The sequence below is a fragment of the Cavia porcellus genome, unplaced genomic scaffold, assembly GCF_034190915.1.
Source record: "Cavia porcellus strain 051 isolate PalLab524CR breed Dunkin Hartley unplaced genomic scaffold, mCavPor4.1 scaffold_1, whole genome shotgun sequence".
In the NCBI taxonomy this organism is placed as follows: domain Eukaryota; kingdom Metazoa; phylum Chordata; class Mammalia; order Rodentia; family Caviidae; genus Cavia; species Cavia porcellus.
Window position 1 is genome coordinate 158,515,577 of NW_026947484.1, and position 21,098 is coordinate 158,536,674.

Below are 21,098 nucleotides of genomic sequence, written 5' to 3' on the forward strand. Positions count from 1 at the left end.
TGTGTTCCCTCATCTTCTTTCTGCATATTATTAAGAAGTATAATATAACACAATTGTTTAATTATATCATTAGGTGGGGTTATTTTCTTCGTTAGATACATAAGGAAAAGGTTTTCAATTAACAGTGACCTTTGCGACTTTTTTAGTTTGGGTTCCATAGCTGGTGAAGCTGACTGCAAATGAGATTGGACAGTGTACCTTGTGCTTACTTTTTCAGCCTCTGATTGCATTCCTACAGTTGGCCACAGTCCCCTGCTCCTTTCAGCTTGCAATTTTGTAGCAATCTCAAACACTGCATTCAATCCCCCGAGGTATTCTGTGGAAAGGCTGTCAAACTAGTTCGATGTATTTGTGTTTTCATTCTGAAAATGTGCTTTGTACTCATTTAAGAAAACCAGTCTTTAATTTGTAACAGAGCATTCTCAGGGTGAAATATAGAATTTCAGGCCTCAGCAAAATCACTGGCATATGACCGTAGCTGTCTATTCTAAATCTTGAAGTGCCTGACTTCTGTTAGACACAGAATTGTATTTTTGCATCTTCTTATAATATGTGACTTTAAATAGCTTAAAACTTACTAATTATGAGTTTGTATGCTATTATCATCTGGCTCAAGTTTGTCTTTGATCTCTCTTTCCTCTTAACCTGCAGCCCATGTTTGCTTCTAATTTCACAAAATGCCCAATTTTCTTGTCTGTACCTGATACAAAATTGCCCACATATTCACTCCTGTGGGGCATACTGTGTCTTACATGATTCAAATATCCCTGCCATTTTCCCATTTTCCATGGACATCCTTTCTCTTCACCTCCAACACCTTTCCACAGCTAGGTGACTCTTGTCATTCCAGGAACCTGTGTATGCTTTAGTCTGTGTCTCCCCTTTCGCATCAGTCACAATTGTTACTGCCGTTCTTTTCTTCGTGAGACTAAAATTTGTAGAAAGCAAGAGCAATATATTTTTTAAAAAATTTATAGATAGGTACCTAATAAATATTTGTGCATTCATAAATGCTTGCTAGAAAACTATTGGAAAGATAGTAAACAGTGTACTACTGAAAGGGATATATTAGCTTTGCTACATTTAATTATGACAGCCGTCAGTAAAAGCCTTCTTTAAGTTTATCAGTAAAATACATTTGAAGTTTCAGTATAGAAGTTAACAGCTCAGCAAATGGTTTTAACCTTCATACTTCTGTGATACTGTAGCCTTTCAACCACCAGTTCTTCATATTCACATATGGAATGGGTGAAAATAGTCCAGTTTATAGACCTTTCTTCTTTCTTATAATTTAAGAACAATGAGTTTTAACAAGCAAAAGTGTTATTAGAGCTAATTTAAGTCCATGTAGATATATTTGTCCTCCAAAAGGAATGGAGCACAAGTTTTGTTCTGAATTGAAACAAACACACATATGCCCACACACACACTTTAAAAAGCAACTGTCTGTGAGTGTTGTTCGCATCTGCATTGGGAATGGAAGATGTGGGTCGGTATTTGTATCTCCCAAATTTATGCCTGATGTACTCATTTGATGCTGTGCTATTATTTGGCACATGGAAAGGAAACACATAACAAAGATAATGGCAGCTCCTATTTTCATTTGGACTCATATCGTTGTGTCTCTGGTAATTTGCAGGTGTTATTTGGAAGATGGAGCTTCAAAGGGTGCCTGGCTGAACCGATCAAGTATTATCTTTGCTGGAGGTGATAAGTGGTCAGTGGATCCTCGAGTTTCAATTTCCACATTGAATAAAAGAGATTACAGCCTCCAAATACAGAACGTAGATGTGACAGATGATGGCCCATACACGTGTTCTGTCCAGACCCAGCACACACCGAGAACGATGCAGGTGCATCTCACTGTGCAAGGTATGTTTTTCCAGATGTGCTCTACCATGCAGGGCCTGCTTACAATGTTTAATATTTAGATTCCAAAGTGACTTGGGTGCAGCTGACAATATTGGGAGCTGTGATGTCTTTGTTTTCATGGAATTGTGTTGCTAGATACCATTGAGTGTGAGAGCTCCTACAGACAAACAACACCACTTACAAAGAGCAAGAAATTTCCATTAATGCCACATTGTGTTTTTTACCCATGAACTACTTTGTATCTTTCTTTCAATTATCTCTTCTATAAATTTTTGAGAGCCCATAATAGACACATTAAAATAAATATTTGAAAGCCTGTGATAGATACATTGAAATATTAAACTTCTTGAAATATGGATGATAACTGTTTAAAAGCAAATCCTCCAGCCTTCCAACACCCTGTGTCTACCCTACTTCTGTTTAATTTGATTCAAATTACAATGAAAAGTGGAAGCCTTTTAGAATTATTTCATTTAAATATAGAGTAATTGCAAAATATGTACACAATGTTTTATGCTTTGATTTAATTTCAGGAGATCATAAATTATGCTATCTAATATATAATCTCCTAATAGAGACAGAATCATTATTTTCCTTCTCTTGCATACTAAAATGTAAAAGCCTATGTATCTCCCATGCAAATAATTTTCAATAAAAATGCAATTATAGTGCTAGTAAAGTGAAAAAGGTATATTTTGCCCTTTTCCATTATTTACTTATGATTTAAAGATTAATACTGTTTTGCTGGCATAGAAATATTCTGTGTGGAACTCAAAGACATTGCGATATTTCTAACAAAAGATTGCATGAAAACACGGTACGAATTGCACACGTGTTCAATGTGCACCATGAGAGTTGCACGAGCACCTCTGTTGTACTATCTCTGAGTTTATCCTTCGGGACACTTTTAGAGCTTTAGTTTCTCATACAAAAGGTAAAGGTGAATTCATTCACAGCTTCAACATTTTGATAAGATTAAGCTTTTTATTAAGCAATTTGCCTTAAGGAATAGAGTATAAACTGAATGAGTAATTGCTGAGTTTCCTCAGTAGTCTTTCTTACTGCAGGTTGTTGCATAATGTGATAATGTTTATTATGTGCAAGTGTCATGTGAGAATATGGTACGTTTTTCACAAGAATCTAACTTCAGTCCCTGATTTTCCCACAATCCAGAGGGCAGGTATTTGCTCAGATTCAAAACTGACATGAAATTACAAAATACAAACACATTTCTTGTCATCCAGATTCAGGTTTGTTTGTGTTTGTTTGTTTTGTTTTGCCTTTTGACCTTAATTTTTAGCCCAAGGACTGAAATATTTTTATTTTTTATTCAAAACTCTCTTTCAATAGTGCCATAATTGATTCACTTAAAATTCAGACATTGTACTTGTACTCTGTAAACTTTCAATGGTATATATCTGTACACTAAGTGTACCCTTTTTTCATTTTCAATTCTTTTCTTCTGTGTTATGCTTCTGTTTTTAAACCAGGCTATCATATATATTATATATTTAATTTCCATAGGAATTCTGTTTAATCTTACAATATACAGATTTTTAATAGAGTTAAACAACTTTGAAACTAGCCTATGACTTGCTATAGTCATACGCAATTTTGCTAGTCATTTGGTAATGGTGAACTTTTGGCAAGTTAAAAATGTTCTTATCAAATTTTTTATTAGTATAATATTATTAGTATAATATTTTGTGCCTTTAGAAAATAGCAAATTCACTCCAACTGTTCTGAACCTATATGGTGGGATCAAATTAAAGTTAATAATTTTAAGTATTTATGAACATAATTACTTATTATGAGTTGATTGATATGTGAGTTATTTTCCAATGACATAACTAAAGTTCAGGGGAGTCCATTAATAGGCTTGTCAGTCAATTCAGAAATAAAATAAATATCATGAAAAGCCAATTCCACATAAGTGACATTACTTCTCATTCAGCAAAAGTAAATTGATGTACACATCTCTTCAGTTTCTAAATGTGTTGAGTTGCGTCATCTTCAGTTGGAGATCAACAATGCTGAAGCGTGTACTCTTCACCTAACAATCTGTCAATCCTTTGTTCTCCAAGGTAACAGAAGTTAGCAATGGGGCGAGGCCCTGCTAGTCACTGATGTCAGTTGTTGACTGGTACAAAGTGATGTTTGTCCTTAAAAGTGATAGGTTTTTAAGATCATTATTAAAACGGAGTATCTAAGTGACGATTTTACCATTAGAGGTGATAGGTATGGGAAATTTGTTGGTTCGAATTCTTTTTCAAAGCTTTTAATAAAAAGAATAGACCAAGAATGAAGGAAAAGCATGGAATAGGAATCAGAAAACTTGAACCCCAATCTCAAGTTTTCCCTCATAAAATGAGTATTTCTGAATACATGAACACTCATTTTCTCAGCCAAAAGAGAACTACACAAAGCAGATCTTTAACTCAAAAAGCACGAGCAAAACAACCAAAACAATCACAAAGAAAGTAAACAAGCAAAAAACCACTCTACTGTCACTGTTTGTTTTTTACTTAAAAGGGCAAAACTACATTTAATAAGAACTATTCCATAACTAACTCACAAACTGTTTTATGCCTAGCATTTACTAGAATTTGGTCCAAAAGTGAATCTCATTTTTTTTTTCATATTCCTTCATCAACTGAGCTGAACAATGTATGTACAAGTGGAAATTAAAGTATCTGATAATTTGAAATTTGGCTTAAGGAAGTGAAAACTGCTTAAGATATTCAGTAACAAAATAAGTGTTTTCCATTAACTATGTATAACTTTGTATTGATACAACAAAATTACCCAACTATTCAGTGTTTTAAGTCATGTGATGGAACATTTACATAGTGCAATCTTTATGATTTATGGATATGAAAGGTGTGAGACTGGCAAATTTGTTATGAAGCTAGAACTCTCAATTATACTAGCAGAAGGAGACGTGAAATGTGGTAAGTGATACTTATGTGAACAGGCACTAGAATGGCTTCTGCTTTGAAAGATTCATAATATGCATCAGGTAATATAGAGCAAAAAATAGACACAGTTATTGTCTATGAAATGATTACATAAGAAATGTTTATAAAGTGCTTGTATAAGAAATGTTTATCATTTTACCTATGCACTTTTGGGGAGTTATATTCTAGAAATTCTCTGAAAAGTAGGAGACTTGACTTGCACATAACTATGAACAAAACAAACTTTAAGGTGTATTTAACTTTGTAGGACATTGGCATTTCCTTACGGTGTTGGATCTACCTAGAGTGTCTGTGATGGAAGGGTGAGTAGGCTTCTTTTACAAGGCAGGGCTTGTTTCTCCAGCCACTGAAAAGGTAGCCATCAGATATCAGTCGGGGATTAGCCCCTCGTGAGACATCGTTAGTTGCAGAGAACCACGTTGGCCAAAGTCAAGCCCTGCTACAACAGCCAATATCTGATGATGGACTGAGGTAAAGGCTGAAAAATTCCACCTTTTCAGGCCAAAGTAGGGTAACTCAAATGAGCCATTTTACTGCAGAGCTCCAGATGGATACCTGAGCTGTGGTCCACCATGCACTATACTTCAATTTCTCCCTCTAGTCAGTCTTATTTCTTACCTCCCCCTAGGACTTGATTACAAGCACATTCCTTAATGAATATTCTGCACTCCAAACTCCACCTGGCTTTGGAATCTTCTAATCAAAGACTTTAAACTATGGCCATGTTAGGTCTTTTCCTGGCTTACTTATTGGTGTGAAAAAGCCTTTGTAAAATGGAAAGACAGCTCACTCAAACATCATTTATTATTAACATCCAGTTTTATTCTGGAAGGAGTTTAAAGTGGCTTATGAAGAACTATTCAGTGCACCAAGATAAAAATAGGGCGTGGGAAACAAAACACAAGCAAGGTACAAGGAGGGTGCCTCAGAGGTGAAGGTAGATCATTAAACTTATGTCATGATTTCTGTGTACTTTCCAAACTTTTAAAAACATTTAGTTCTTAGATTCCTAGCAGCCAGTGCAGAGATGCACAGGCTCAGTAATTCATTTCATGGTCCATAACATCTCAATACCCTGATCCTCTTACTCAGAATGAAGCATTTCTACTGCGGGCTGACTGCGAGAGGCCCTGGAAGGTGTGAGGACTGGTCACACAGCACATACAGCGACCGCTCACTGGGCTGCCCTTCATGACACCTTCAGGGCAACCTGAAGGACAGAGGCGAACAAAAATGCATATTAAATAGAAATTAAACAAACTTCCAGTTAAATAAACCAAACAGAATCTTATTTGAATATTATCTTAATCTACCCATACATTTAGAGCCCGTCCTTGATACAGACTTCTACAAGTACCATTTCTCTAAATGTATGTTTACTTTTAAGATATCAAGTAAGCATACATTAAAATTATACTGACCAGGGCTGGGGATATAGCTCAGCGGTAGAAGCACCTGCCTGGCAAGCACAGGATCCTGAGATCAATTCCCAGTACCAAAATAAGTTAATTAATTAATTAATTAAAATAAAATTATACTGGCCAGTGAATATCAGAGGAACAACTGTTCTATGAGGCCACAGATAAGAGTTTGTATTATTTTCAACTAGTACATCTTAGTTTGCTCTTCACCTCTTTCTGATGACCACAAAGGCCTGGATCGTCACTCATCTGAAGTCAGGGACAGCACAGGTCCATCGCAGGTTCCACTGATGCCCTTCACATCTCAGGATGTGGGCTTGCTCTCCCCTAACAACTCACATGGGAAGAAAGCCCAAATGGTCAAAAAGCGTGTTACAATGCCACGTATGCTGGAAAACTCAAGTCATTCCGCAGCAGTGAACATTTCAAAACATTCAACAAGCGATAAAATGATATCCAGAAAAAAAAAAAAAAAAGTGACCCCTAAGAAGAGTTTCCTGGTGCCTGAAGATGTCAGTGTTTTCATGATTTACTGGCAGTGAGGGCTGAGGAAAAGATCCTCTAACTAGTTCCTACTCTGTTGGATTCAATCTGTCCTCCTGGCTGGGAAGAAGAGGAAGATTATGCAGATGAACTCAGTTCTGAATGTAATCCAGGAGGCAAAGCAATTAGTAACTGATCCCAAACATGGGCTATTAGGATTTTTGGCTTGGAAACAAAGAAAAACACCTAAAATAAACACTGGCTCCATAGCTATATTTTACATAAAGGATCGAAAGCATCTCTGACTTCAAGAAATGTAGTGTCATGGTGAACTTTCAGGATTAAATTGTTGCAAAATATAAATTTAGGAGAGTGAAAATGATGAATTCATAGGGAGTTACTTCAAGGACAGATGAGTGACAAGGTCTCCTCGAAGTGTCCTAGTTTTTGTTAATATGATCCGTATCTTTTTATAGCACTAACTAGATAATAGGAGTAAATTTCCAGGAATAACACACCGTGGTGATACATGCATGTTACCTGCTTATCAGAAAATCTGGATCATTTATTCTTTAAAAATCAACTAGAAGGGATATCTAATTATTACAGCACAAGTTAACTTGAAAGAGATGTATGTATTGTCTTTCCATCTGAAGGGAATTTGAACCTGCTTATTGTAGATCCCACTTTGTCTATCCCAGTTCACACTGTATTGCAAATGCCAATGAGAATCAAGTACTACTGTGCTCACAGAGACTGAACAATGCTTAAACACTGATAGTGGAGCCAAAGACCAGTTAAGTTCAATAAATGATGCAGGAAAGTTTCTGTTAATCTCTGTGAGATCTTGTATTTTCCTGATGAAAAAACTTAGCATGAAAAGCTTTCCATACTGTCTTATGTATAATCTGATATTAGAGCTCCATTCTAGATTAAAACTACACTGACAACCCAGACGTACTCTACCACACACAAATGAAATGTAGAGATTGATGCTATTTCCTTATAAACTTTATACTGTTACTTGCTGATAAGAGATGGGTAGGTAAGAGCAAGAAAAATAATAGTGGCATATAGTGTGTATTGCTGGTTTCCATATCAGTCACACCAAGAAAACTGTTACTGGGATTTAAAGTTGCATTTTTGCTAAAGAGGAAATTGTGCAATAAGGCAGTTTCTATTCCTCTGCCTTTGGATATATTTATGACTTGTATAATATTTTGAGAGGTTTGCTTAAGGAGCAGAAAACAATGGTATAGCTTGTTGTCAGTGTTGATCAACAATAATGTTGCCCTACTCTATCCTTCAACTTTGTATAAAATAGCCAAGAGATAAATATCTGGAAATAGATGTCTAAGCTTAACGAGGAGCAGTATGCGTTATTAATTTCAAGACTAAGTAAAGCAGTAGTTCTGTTTTTGAGAATATAGAGTTCGAAATCCCATTTGAAAATATGTTAAAGTAATTAACCCTTTAAGCAACATTTCCTGCCCTTAAAATTCCCTTTAATGATTAATGGATAGTTATTACAGTTCCTGAAGCATTAACATGATTAGCGTCTCAAAGCTCAGACTGCACACGTTAATGCTTGGAAGATTATTAATTCTTGGAAGTAACTCTGAGTTTTTTATTGTATATGCATCAAAGAATCATTGTATTTTCTGCGTATTTTGAAGTATCTCTATTTATACCAAAATAAAAACCCAACAAACAAAGTCATCATGTAAGTACACATGTCAAATCCCAGTGCAACATGCACTATCACTATGAAAATTTCTAAAATAAAATATTTCCAACCTCTATCTGCCTCATTTATTTTGAGAAACACAGCAAATATAATTTAAGTCAGGTGGAATAATTTATCTTCTCTTAGAAAGTCATTGTGATGTGACTTGTTCTGTGGAATAGTTTTGTTTCATTTCTCAAATCATTTGGACAATTAAGATATTACTACAGAGGCAATGGGAATTTCACTATTGTTAAAGTTCATCTCTGAATGACATGTTTGTGACCTTTATTTAGGGCAAAGATAAAATATATCTAAGGACAATAACTGAATCTGGTGATGATATTATTTAGCATATTTTGATGCAGAAAACATTAATGAATTATGGTATATAATCTCAGAAAGGCAATGGGCCCAGGAGAATCAAGTGGCAAAGTTTGCTTTGCAAAGCTGGAGTGACCTATGCCTCAGGGTCTTTCTGCCCCACGCCACTACACCTCCATTTCTTTCAGTGTTTTCTGGCAAGAGCAAAAGAGAAACTCCTGGAAAGTGACTTATGTTACTACACTGTCAGTTTCTGAATGGATGTTGGCTATTGCACATAGCACGGTACTTCCTGAAGACTTTACAGTGAAGAGCCCACGTGAAAACCTGATGAAATCTGTCAACCTTATTTCTAGTATTCTTACCCTTCATGTTTCTGTACTTCTTTATATAAGTATAAGGTTCAAGATCTCCCTAACTCCACTCATGGGCTACAATTAAGAGGTTAACTCTTTGGGATTGAAGACTACATCTTAACCTTTTTTCACTTCCACAATTCCAAAACTGTGTGACAAGTGTGAGGGATTCAGTGGGTTTATTGGTTGGATACATGTACATGTATTTTTCCCCTGGTTTCATGCCATTCACTTTGTTTAAGCTGTGACTTACTGTATTGATACTGTCTTTAGGGCATTAATATCAGGAATGCTGACATGACAAGAAAGTTTAAATTAAGAGGATTAGTTAGGTAAGCATGACTTTGGTTGCTTATTTTCTTTCTGGGTCATAGGATCCTTATCCTCTTCTAATCCCCATCATTTTACTAAGTCAGATTCATGATGCGTGTTGTGGTGGAAAAAATAATAAATGAGAGTTTTACAGAAAAAGACTTTGGCAATTTTAATTTGAGGGAAAATATAATTTACATGAGCCAAAGTTCTGTACAGAGCTGTGTATCAACACAGGCAAAGGTTTTCATACCAAACGCAAGCAATGAACATGTACTAAACAAACAAAAAATTATTCAGGTCCTTCATTCATTCTTTCAGGTTTTCAATTGAGCAAAATTATGGATGAACCCTTTGTAAAATAAATCTTGAACATTTTAAAGCTATTTTTCAGTGTGGAATAAGGCAGACCATGGTGCATACTGCTATTACCTCTGGTTAGAGCCCTTCTATTTTGAGGTAGTATAATCTGAAAAGGCATATTCAGTAGTTTAACTGGGTAAAAACTTGCACACTTTAATTCAATACCTGCTGTGAAAATAACGTCACTTTAAGCTGCACATCTATTCCTCTTGGCAGTAAACAAGTGTCTTTGTTTCTTTAAGATCTACTTTTATCTTTTGAAAAGTCAAATATATGGCAACTTTCTGATTTACTGGAAAATCTGGAAAGCAATTAAACACATACTACACTTAAAGTGTCTTTTTCAGAGAAGGTTTCAATGGATGTTATAACCTTTCTGTTTCCAGTTGTCTAGTAGCATAGAGACATACCTTTCCTGTTTTCCAGAGTCAGAATATAATTGATATTGCTCTTATTGATTCCAATGGATTTTTTTTATACTTTTTTTTTTTTTATCAGTATCGGGGATAGAACTCACGACTGCCTGCTTGCAAGGCAGGTGCTTATGCCGCTGAGCTAAATCCCCAGCCCCTCCAATGGATTTTTGATTTAAGCATATAGTCAATGAAGTTAACCAGTAAAATATTAAAATTAAAGACTCTATCTTCCCAGTGAGAAAGTCTAGGTGAAAAAGATATAATAAAGGGTATCAGTGTTAAGATTTTGAACTAGAATAATTTGAAATAATTCTACCTTTTTTGAACAGTAATTGCTACCTAAAATTAAAGAACAGCAACTGTACGCTGATTGTTTGCCTCTTTGATCTCAGAGACATTCCTTCCTCCTCTCCTGCTGCGCTTGGTATTACTCCCAGGAGAGTGTTCCCAAGCTATGCTATTTTCCGATTTCTGGCAGGATTCACCCAGTGGGAGTCGCTGGCAAGAAAGATAGTGAAGACAGGACCAGGGGAGAAGTTAGGCTGTTTTCCTCTCTCTGGACACCACAGGCAGTGTCCCCAGCAAGTCTGTTCTCCTGGGCTCCCGCTTAGGCTGGACAGGACATCCGCAATTGGCACAGCTTGCAGGAGGGAGGATGCCACGCTGGGCTCAGAGCTGCTATCAACAGTCCTGACCTCTGGGTTCTGGCAGTGATGCCTGTTGCATAAATGTCAGTGGATTCTCGCTGGTGCAAACCTCTCAGTTACCTCTCCAATGCACATTCAATGTTTTATTTATCACATTTGTAAACACCCCTGTATTAAACCCTTTTCACTTAAAATACTTAGATCAGTTGCTATTTTGCTGGATGGATTTTGGCACATACTGATCTTTGCAAGTATTTCCTACTTGCAAATATTCCCCAGAGGTATATTTTTAAACTCTATCTTCTATATAGGTAAGTATTTTACATAAAGATAATTACCTATTTACATTCTGAAGAAATACATCTCATTCCTGAGTCTGAAAAGCAAATTTTAAAACAAATTTTAAAATTAATTACACATATGTTGGGATCGCAGATTTACTAAACTAATTATCAGAAAGTAAGATGAATTAGGAGGAAAAGCTAAAAGTATGCATAATTATTAAATGTTGGCATTTATGTGAGCCTTGGGCTTCTTTTTATTAGCTTTTTGGGTGCAATTATCATTAACATTTCAGTTGCATCTTTAATGAATATTAGAGCTACAAATACACAATGGCATGAGTGGGAACAGCAGTCTTTCATTTTCTACACAGGCTGCATCTTTCAGAAAAGTAACCCACAGAGAGGCTGTAGAGCTGTGGTTGTGCTTTTTACCTTGGGAGCTATGAGCCGTCCAGCAGGATTCTGGGCCACAATTTTTAGAGTTGCACCTGTGCCTTGTATGTGAACCAATGAGGAACAATTTGAGAGTCCTCTAGTAAATCTGTTAACGAGGCTTGGGCACTAACACTGAAGCAACCGAGGTACATGCTTTGTGCATGCACCTTGTGTTACTCGGGCATAGGTGCTGGAATACCTCAGGTTTGCAAAAGAGAAATAGCCTCTCCCTTGAGCAAATTTAAAAGTCTCAGGGGCAGGGATACTGATTGGGAGGCAAATGTATATGCTAAAGTGAGAGAGGAGCCAGTGCAGAATTCCACACAGGGAACACGATACTGATGTAATTCTCATTTCTGGAGGGTCATAGCCAACTTTTGAAGTGAAGCAAGGAGTAGAGAAAGAGGCTTGGCTTTTATTGGGAAAGCAGAAAGAGATGGCCAGCTACATAGTCTTCTGCTTGGAAGTTACTCTTGGTGTGTGTACAAAATCATTCAGAACTGATTGAGGGGCCACTTCAAGACTCTGTGTGAGCAGCAGAAGCAGATAGAAGTGGGACGCTGAATTGTTCTGTCCTTGACTGGTAAAATAAGCCTTGGGTGTTAGGGAGGGAACAGGGCGTGGTCTTTAGTCTGGAGGGACCATTGGATCAGAGACATTTTGAGTTGCAGTGCTGAGGAGGACATGCTGATGTCCTCCTCCTGAGAGACAAAAATGCTGTGGGGGGTTGCTTGAGCATGTGAAAAGTAATGAGACTCTTGGGGAGCACCAGTAGGAGACTGTAATTGCCTGGTTCTACTCCTGACTGGAGCCATTCATTGCTGAGCAGAGCAGCTGCTGAAAGCTTAAGCAGGGAGCCCTAGGGAGCCACGGCTGGGAGCTCCCCCAGATTAAGAAGCTGCCAGGGGAAGCAGTGGCTTTGAGTGGCTTCATACAGAAGCTTTAAATATATTCATCCAACTCCACCATCTTGGCGGCTGGGGAAGGTGGAAACATAGCCTGATAGGTAGAAAGATACGGTGAAATGATGAGATGGGCAAAATAGATTTGAGACTTAAATCACAACTTGTCTCAGACTCTGACTAAAGCTTCCCTGCCTGAAGCAATGTCAGCTTTCATCATTGGGAAAAAAATACTCTAAAAGGTAACAAACAAGGAGACTAGATTTTAAATTGAGGTGTTCTTTAACCAAAAAATGCAAGAGAGGATATGCAATTTTGGTACTTTTTGATATGATTTTCTCTAGAGAGAGTGACTATATCTTTTTATCCTGCTCTCAAGGTTCCTGAAACTAAACTAGATTAGAAGACAGAAAAGAGAGTCACTAAATAATAAATAGGGCAATGTCAGGTAAAATTTTATCCATAATGGCAATGTTGTTTAACTGATGCGGCCGTGTAATCATGGTATTGACCAATATTTACCATTAGTATAATGCTGGCTTTTTTTTTTTTTTCCAGTTATTATACAGGATAACAAACTCTGGTATAGAAGTGATTCATTCTGTGTATTGTGGATCACCTCAAGATGAAAATAATATAGCAACTTTTTTTTTTTACTTGGTTGGGGAAAAAAGAACATTGTAAAGATGTGACAAAGAAACTCCAGATAGGAAGCTAGAGATATTTTGCACTTGAAAAGCTGAATGAGAATTGCAGCGGCACGTACAGTAGAAGACTATGGAGATGGAGACTGAGATGTTCAGCTTGCAAATCTGAGCATTATAATTTTTAAACGTATCCAACGACACTGTTGTAGTTTTGAAAACTTACATACAGTTGCCAGCTTTTGACAAAATCATTCCATCTAGAAAATTTTCCTATAGATTAAGCCACATGGGTGTTCCGTTGCCCTGGTTTAATAGATACTTCATTGCTGTGGGTTTTAATCGATAAACTTGACCTTCAAACGTTAGCTGTTAGACAATCTATTCTGAGCTAACAGTACAGAAAAGGAGTTCGGTTTTGAGTATATTAGTGAATTGGGGTTTGAGTGAACAAGAATGAAGTGTCAGGATAGCAACACAGAGAAGACAGTCATTTCCTCAGCTTCAGCGTACTGACTGTTTTTTAGATGCAGCATACCTAAAAAAGCATTTTGATTTTTTCTTTTAAAACAGGAAAGCTTTGTGTTTTTTTTTCATAGTAACATAAATTTACCCTGAAGCTACTGACCTACTAAAGATTTCTGGAAATAGTTTCTTTAAATCTACTCTGGACAAATAAAAATTGCTCTCAAAGGTATTTATTTGGCTAATGAAGATGCTTCACAGAGTGTTCGAACAATGGTGTGAAGGCAGAAAACATTCCCAGGCTCATCCATCTCTCGAGGAGCTGCGTGGGCTGTGCACACCTAGGAGTGTTTCCTCGGTATCTAAAGGAGACCCTGTCCTACTTTCTGAGACTGGGCATGTGCTGCGATGACTGCCAAACTTTTGCGCTGGCCGATCACATGGGCCACTCATCTCTGACAGTGTGACATGTTCCTTTTTCAACTTCACACTGCACAGTGGTGACATCTTGCTTAAAGCCAGCCGAACTCAATCTGTGCTATACGAAGTGTGATTTGCTATTCAACGTGGCTGCTTCTGACTTAGGATAGGAAGCAATTTTTGCATGAGGATGCAGCCAACAAATGAGTGTGGCCTCAAAAAGATCAAAGGGAAGCGATGGATGAATCTCTGGACCCTCTGAATTCACAACAACTTCTTGAAATACACTTTAGAGCTAAAATACCATGCTAATCCAACAGAAAGCACTCTCTAGCTCCAAATGAGAATTATCTTCTGTTTTCCTTTTCAAGATAAGTGAGGGGATCAGATATCTGGTTCATCACCCTCTAACGAAAATGATCATTTGTTAGACTTATGATTAAAATATTGTATTACTCTTCTCAGAAGACTGCATATGCCATTTTGATTTAACATGCACCATCATTTTGCAGCTCCCTCCTTGTCCCAGCACAGTGCTTAGCATTCTGTATCGTTACCTTCAAGTGATATTTATGAGTGGCCCGGGCACCCGGGCCTGCCGAGCGCACTGTGCCAAGCGTGGATGTGGCCTCTGTCCTCTGTGACTCTGACATAAAACAAAGAAAGCCTGCCATGCATGGGGAAGGAGAGAGCATGCACATGCAGGAAAATGGAGAAAAAGTGTGATGCCTACTCTGCCTGGTTTGCTTTACCCTGGACTCCTGTCATTAATCAAAGAAACAGAAGTCACCGATCATGTCCAGCACCCTGGATTCCTGACTGAGCACAGAATCAAACTTTTAAAAGTGGCTAAAAAAAAGCAAAAGCAAAAACAAAAACAATAAATGAAAAACAAAAACACAAAAACCTAGATCTATGAATACCAAAATGTTAGAAAACTGTGTTTTGGAAATTTAAGATGTCTAGGGTTTTTTTTTTTTTTTTCCTTTATTTTGACTTGATGATTCTATATTTCCAGGTTTTCATTTCAAAGGGTTTTTTTTTTTTTTTTTAGCTTTTCCATATCATCTAGAACTTCACTGCCAAATTACCTGTTAATTATCATAATGGTTAGGAAAGATGAACATAAGACAGTTTGTTTCCAATAATACTCCTTATACTTTTACCTTTATGCTTTATTTGATTTTTAAAAAATCACAAAATTAACAAAGACTTGTTGAAGCATCAAACAGTATAAAAGTGGCCTTCTAGAAAGTGATATAAACAGAATAACATGCTAATACTTTTCTAATTCCTCTAAAGCTGAAAACACTGTGTTCATGTTTTCCTTTTTATTCTTTTATTCTATACTGTGTAGAGGTACTGAATATTTTGAAACTCTTAAAATGCCTGATGTTTTGCATATCCGTGTTCTGTTCTGAACACTTCTTCCTCCATCCAAGTGCTATTAATCATAAATTTTCTGAGTCACCTTTGACCCTTTCCACCCTTGTATAAAAATCTGCTATTGGACAATATACTGCTTTGGCTAAAAGATAAACAATGGGAGGGCAGTAATATGTTTGTCCATATGTTCATTGGCTTTCTGCTACTGTACCAAAATATCGGAGGTAATCAACTTTAGAAGAGCAAAGGTTTATCCTGGCTTGAAGTTTTGGAGGTTCTAGTTCATAGTAAGTTGACCCTATAGCTGTTGTGTTTGTGGCAACGCCATATTGTTACTGCCATATAGAGAGAGCTACTTACTGTGTTGTAACCAGTGAACACAGAGAGAAAGAGCAAAAAGATACCAGCACCCAACAGTCCCCTTGCAACACATCTCCCAGTTACCTAAAGCCTCCAACTAGACTTCACCACTTAATGGTTTCCACCGCTTTCCAAGAAAACCAAGCTGGGTACCAATTCTTGAACACATGAGGGTTGGTGGGCACTCCAGACACAAGCTATAGCAATTTATACTTCCCAGTAAATATTTTCTTAATAAACTGCTTCATGCTACCATAGTTGACATGAACCAGCTAACAGAAATGTGATTTGTAGAGAGAGTGCTTTTCCAGAAATACCATACCATTGTACAGGCTCGTACCATGGAGAGGTTCAAAGGATAGCATATAAAGAGCATGACTAGTATGAATGGAGGACTTGGCTCTACCCTTTCCAACTGTGTGAACTCAAGTTGAAGTGCTCAGTCCTGTGTTTGGTGGAGGATGAAATCCATAAGAATTATCTTACAAATTAATAGATAAATGCACTAAGAAATGGGCTCCAAGTTCAATACTCCATATCTAGCTCCTCTCTTTCTATTTGTAATGAAATTCATTCAAAAGAGACCTGTGTGTTTCTAGCCAGATAAAAGACCCAGTGGTTGTTTGAACTCCTTTAGTTTTACCTCTTTGTCACTCTGGCTCATTTAATAGATATGTCGTTGTAAGTATTAACTGCTTGTTTATAAAACTCTCCATTTTACTTACTGATGACAATACAACATAGAAAAATGCATATGCCAAGACATTTTCATCTTTATAATGGCAGAAAGGCTTCTTATCAAACATAAATATGCTAAAATGCTGCTCTGCCACTTTGTTTATTAGAACTATTGTGATTCTTGCTAACCTTTTAAAAATTTGAGACCAATTGCCTTCCAGCCTGATAAATAAAGCAGTTTTAAAACATGTATTTTTTAATGTGCAGCCTCTAACTTTCATAATGACAGACAAATTACAGATCAAATTATTGGGAAAACTTTAATATCAACTGAAGGAAAAGATTTAATAGCAGATGAAAAGACTGTATGCGAAATTATAGTCATTACCAATAGCCAAAACAAGAACAAAAGAGCAAATAAATCCACCCAGATGAAACAACAGGCAGGGATTTCATCGTAAAATGGTGGTACCATGATTATCTATGCGGAAATATTCAAAAGGGAAGTGACATTACTTCCTGACTTGTTTGATATAACAAGTAGGATAGACACACAGACATAGACACAAGACAGACTCTACTGATCTGGCTTTGGTAATTTCCAATTCCTGTGTCCCATTAGAAAGCTATGCACAATTAGGGAAGAATTGTATCTTTCCAAATGAGAGAAACCTGTAGTACATTAGTGCTTGAGTGCTTGCGTAACCTGAGAGAAAAATAAACCACTTCCCTATGGTTCTGTATGGAGGAGAGGACTTCTATACTCAATGGTCAGTATAAGTGACTGAACCAAGGCTAGCACTAGACTTGAAATCATGTAAAGAATAGAACAATCAAATAAATGATAGTAATTACAGTATCTAGTTGTCACTGGCTGTACGAGGACCACAATACAGACACATGTCCCGTGTGCCTGAGATCTTAACTGACAAGGGAAGAAAGTTACAAGATATTGTTTTACAGGTCACATGTTTGCTTAGTGTAAAAAGATCCTAACTTTCCCTAGGAGAATTTACCACGAATTTGCAAAAATTCTGATTAATAGAGAGAAATGTGAGCCTGTGTTTTATTTGTGAGTGTTTTCTGTTTTTGTTGTATAGTGATCAGGGATCCTAATAGCCCTTATTTTAAGTTCCCACCTCCTGAGAATTAGTGCACAGAAATGTGGTGGCTTTTGGCCAGTTCTGGAAATGCATAAATAAGTGATATTTTCCATTAATTTATTCACTCATTGCCAAAAATAATTGTATTTCATTTAAATTGTCTTTGAAATATGGAAGAAAAACAAAGCAGTAAGTTTGATTAGGTGCTAACGCAACAATCACATCAATTTTGATTGATGAAATAAGGAATGAATGAAGTCTATGTGTGAGGAAACTGACCTCAGGATGAATCTAAAGCCAGGAAAGTAATGTGCTCCAACTTTCACAGCTGCCCTGCAGTCCCCTCTTATACCATACAAAAAGTGTTAGAAAATTATTATGGGTTGGCTCAAAAAGAGTTAATAATTGAGCAGGTTTGGCAATTCATCTATATCCCAGATTGACATATGCTCTGGTCTTCAGCAAGTAACAGAAATATCTCACAATCTTCTTATATTGTTCAAATTAGAATGCCTTTGTTTTAAATTTAGCAATTCTTATGTTAATGGAGAGGATATTGGTATTGTGATCAACTCTTCACAAAGAAGCTTAAACCACCGAGGGATTAAAGTCATGCTGGGAAAAATATTGTTTGTCTTGGATACACCAAGGGGTATACTTAGCTCTCACTGTTCTTTTTATTTATTTTTTTTCTTTTTTCCCCTTTTCTCCAGAGGAACACTTTATGTTGCTAGAGTTTGGACGCACATATTAATGACTATAAAATAATGGGTTTCATGAATGTCAGCTCTATTTTGTGTGTGTGTGTGTGTGTGTGTGTGTGTGTGTGTGTTCCATCTCTTTGTAACAAAGGATTGGAAAATGCTGAACAACTAGAAAGGAAATTATTAGAACTGAAGTCAGGATAAAAAGAACAGAAAGAAAATTCTACTGAGGTGGTAAATTCCAATCATTTGGCAGTAGGTCTACCCCATCCTTTGAAGTCTAATCTTGAAGACCCAGAAATCCAAAAACATAAACATTATGGGGACATCACATGTAAAATACAGATTTAGAAGTGATATTCTATAAACTTTTCTTCTGTTATCCATACTAAACAGGAGTAGAAAGTGTAATGCAGCAAAATATTACTTACACACTTCAGAGACTCTATGTGGCAGGAAATTTAGGGTATACCTTGCACCAGTAAGCTTGTTAAACTGCTAAGGATTATCTCCAGAGAACTCTACTAAATCAATTGTACTAAGCAATGAAGCTTAATAATTAAAAAAGGTTATGGAGTTAAGAAAATCATTTTAAATAATAAAATTGGCAATTATTAAAAATTTTATGAAAATATTCTGTCTAATAATAAGTGTACATGAATACATCAACGTCTATAGAGATATATATGTATACTCGTATGTACGTATACTCTATGGATATGTATTGATAGGTGTACAAGAAGGAGATGACAGAAAATATCTTCCTAAAGTATGTTCTTTGGAGCAATAGTTCCCATAGTCTGTTTTATTACAACATCGGCATCTGATAATGATTTCAATAAAAGAAAGCCAACAGAATGATGATCTCTGGCCACACGGTGTGTTTTGTGTGCAGTTTTAAAGTCCGCTAAGAATTTCTGTTAAAATCCAAAGCTATCCAAGTCCTCAGCATGGTCACCTAACCTACTCTAGAAACTTAAAGTTTTGCCAGATAAACTGAATGTGACTTTGGATGCAGTTTCCTTCATTAACTCACTAAACGGTAGGGAAAGCAGTAAAAAAGAAGTAGAAATGATGTTTAACTTGAAATGTCTGAATTTAAGGACCAGCAATAAAGCTCCAAGGCACAGCGCCTGCCTGGCAAGCATGAGGTCTTGAGGTTTGATTTCTGGTACAAAAGAAAAATCTGAATCTAAATTCCCATTCTTCCATAATTAGCATTCGTATCTTTCACAAAAAATTCAATATTATTGATAACATTCAGTTCGCTTATTTGCAAAATGAGAATCATCACACCCAACTTTGAGGATCACTGGCATTTAACATATATGCTGTTTTCAGCAAGTTTTCCTGTTTTTGTTTTGTTTTGTTTTGTTTTGTTTTTTTACAAAGATTCATTCTGAAGTCTTTCCGTTTGTGAGTGTTCACATTGCTACTGCAGTTGGGTATTTTGCCTGCTCATACATTGGGTTCTAATTCTGTCAAAGGTCGAAATGACATCTTATTTAAAGATTATCAGGGGAAACTGACATGTGTTCTAGTCTCTGATAATCATTAAATATTTGTTAAATGAATGAGAAATGTTATTGAATATTGCTTGGCAGACTTTTAATGTTTGAAATTGTGCGGCTACTTTTAAAAATTAGTGACGAAGGAAAGACCTTTTTAAAATAAGATGTAGTGTCCTACTCCATCTGTTGATTTTAGTTTAATTTCTTGGGTTCTTTTTCTTTTCCTGTAAGCTCTAATCATTTGATAGACTCCACTGAATCTGTCAGATATTTAAGTAAATCTCTATTATTTATTCAGTCTTTGCATAGCAATTGATGACTTTGATTAAACATGTTTAATATTTCTGATATAATATTTGCTATCTTTTGTGGCTAATAAATCTTTCAAACGCCTCCTCAATATTAATATATCAGTTTAGGCTTCATAACGTGTGTGAAGTCTAATTTATTTTCCAAGTCTGGCCAAGAGAGACTTACATTTGGAACTAACAAGATAAATGGAAGTACACAGATTTGTGTAAAGTGGAACAAAATAAATATTCAGGTGACATGTAAAATCATATAAAACCTCTTTCCAGTTAAAACTCACAGTGCATTACTATTTAAACTGTAGGTACTTGGGTGGGGTGTCAATTTGGATTATAAAATTAACTGACTGGTGTCAGGCACTGTGATTGTCTTGTTCTTACTTCAAATAGGAATAGCAAGACAGAGGAAAGTTTGCTTAGAAGAGGTTTGTAGAGGTTAAGTGAACAACAGATCGATCACATTGATGGAACACAAGAAGCACTAAAAGGCTATATTTTAGTTCAGAGTGTATCTCTGAAAACGCAGTGTTGAATCTGCAGGGCCATGCCAGTTATACCACACCCCAGTTTGCCGGTCCTAGTTGCCTGATTGTGAAATGCTTTTTGGAGGAAAACCACCCACCATCTGCAGGGGACCCCTGCTTTTCAAGAGTACTGTAGCAAAGACTTAATTGTTCTAAAAGTCTCAGGAGGAATCCAGGAGTTCCGCCACTATCTCAGCAGCAAGGGTCCGCAAGGTTCATTAATGTTACTGAGAGTTGTCGGTTTAAAACCCTGAATAGACTCAAATGACTTTCTTTTGTTTACTGTGTTGAACTTACTGCTGTTTAAAAAATATATATTAAAAAAATAAAGGAACTAAGTTCCTTTATTTTTAATGATGGGAAATAAAAATAATCTAAATTTAATTTCTACTTTAGAAACAAAAATAACACAAGTAATAGTTTGGAGATAGATAGATAGATAGATAGATAGATAGATAGATAGATAGTATGGATAT

At 36.4% G+C, this 21,098-nt stretch overlaps 1 protein-coding gene across 3 annotated transcripts in view; it reads left to right on the forward strand.

The window, feature by feature from the left end:
• Negr1 (neuronal growth regulator 1) overlaps positions 1-21,098 on the forward strand; it is a 772,989-nt gene that overhangs the window by 302,454 nt on the left and 449,437 nt on the right. For all 3 annotated transcript variants that reach the window (XM_063258286.1, XM_013142948.3, XM_003478817.4), the window contains exon 2: positions 1,640-1,872. In XM_063258286.1, coding sequence (XP_063114356.1) covers positions 1,640-1,872 — 233 coding nt within the window. The remainder of the gene's footprint in view (positions 1-1,639; positions 1,873-21,098) is intronic.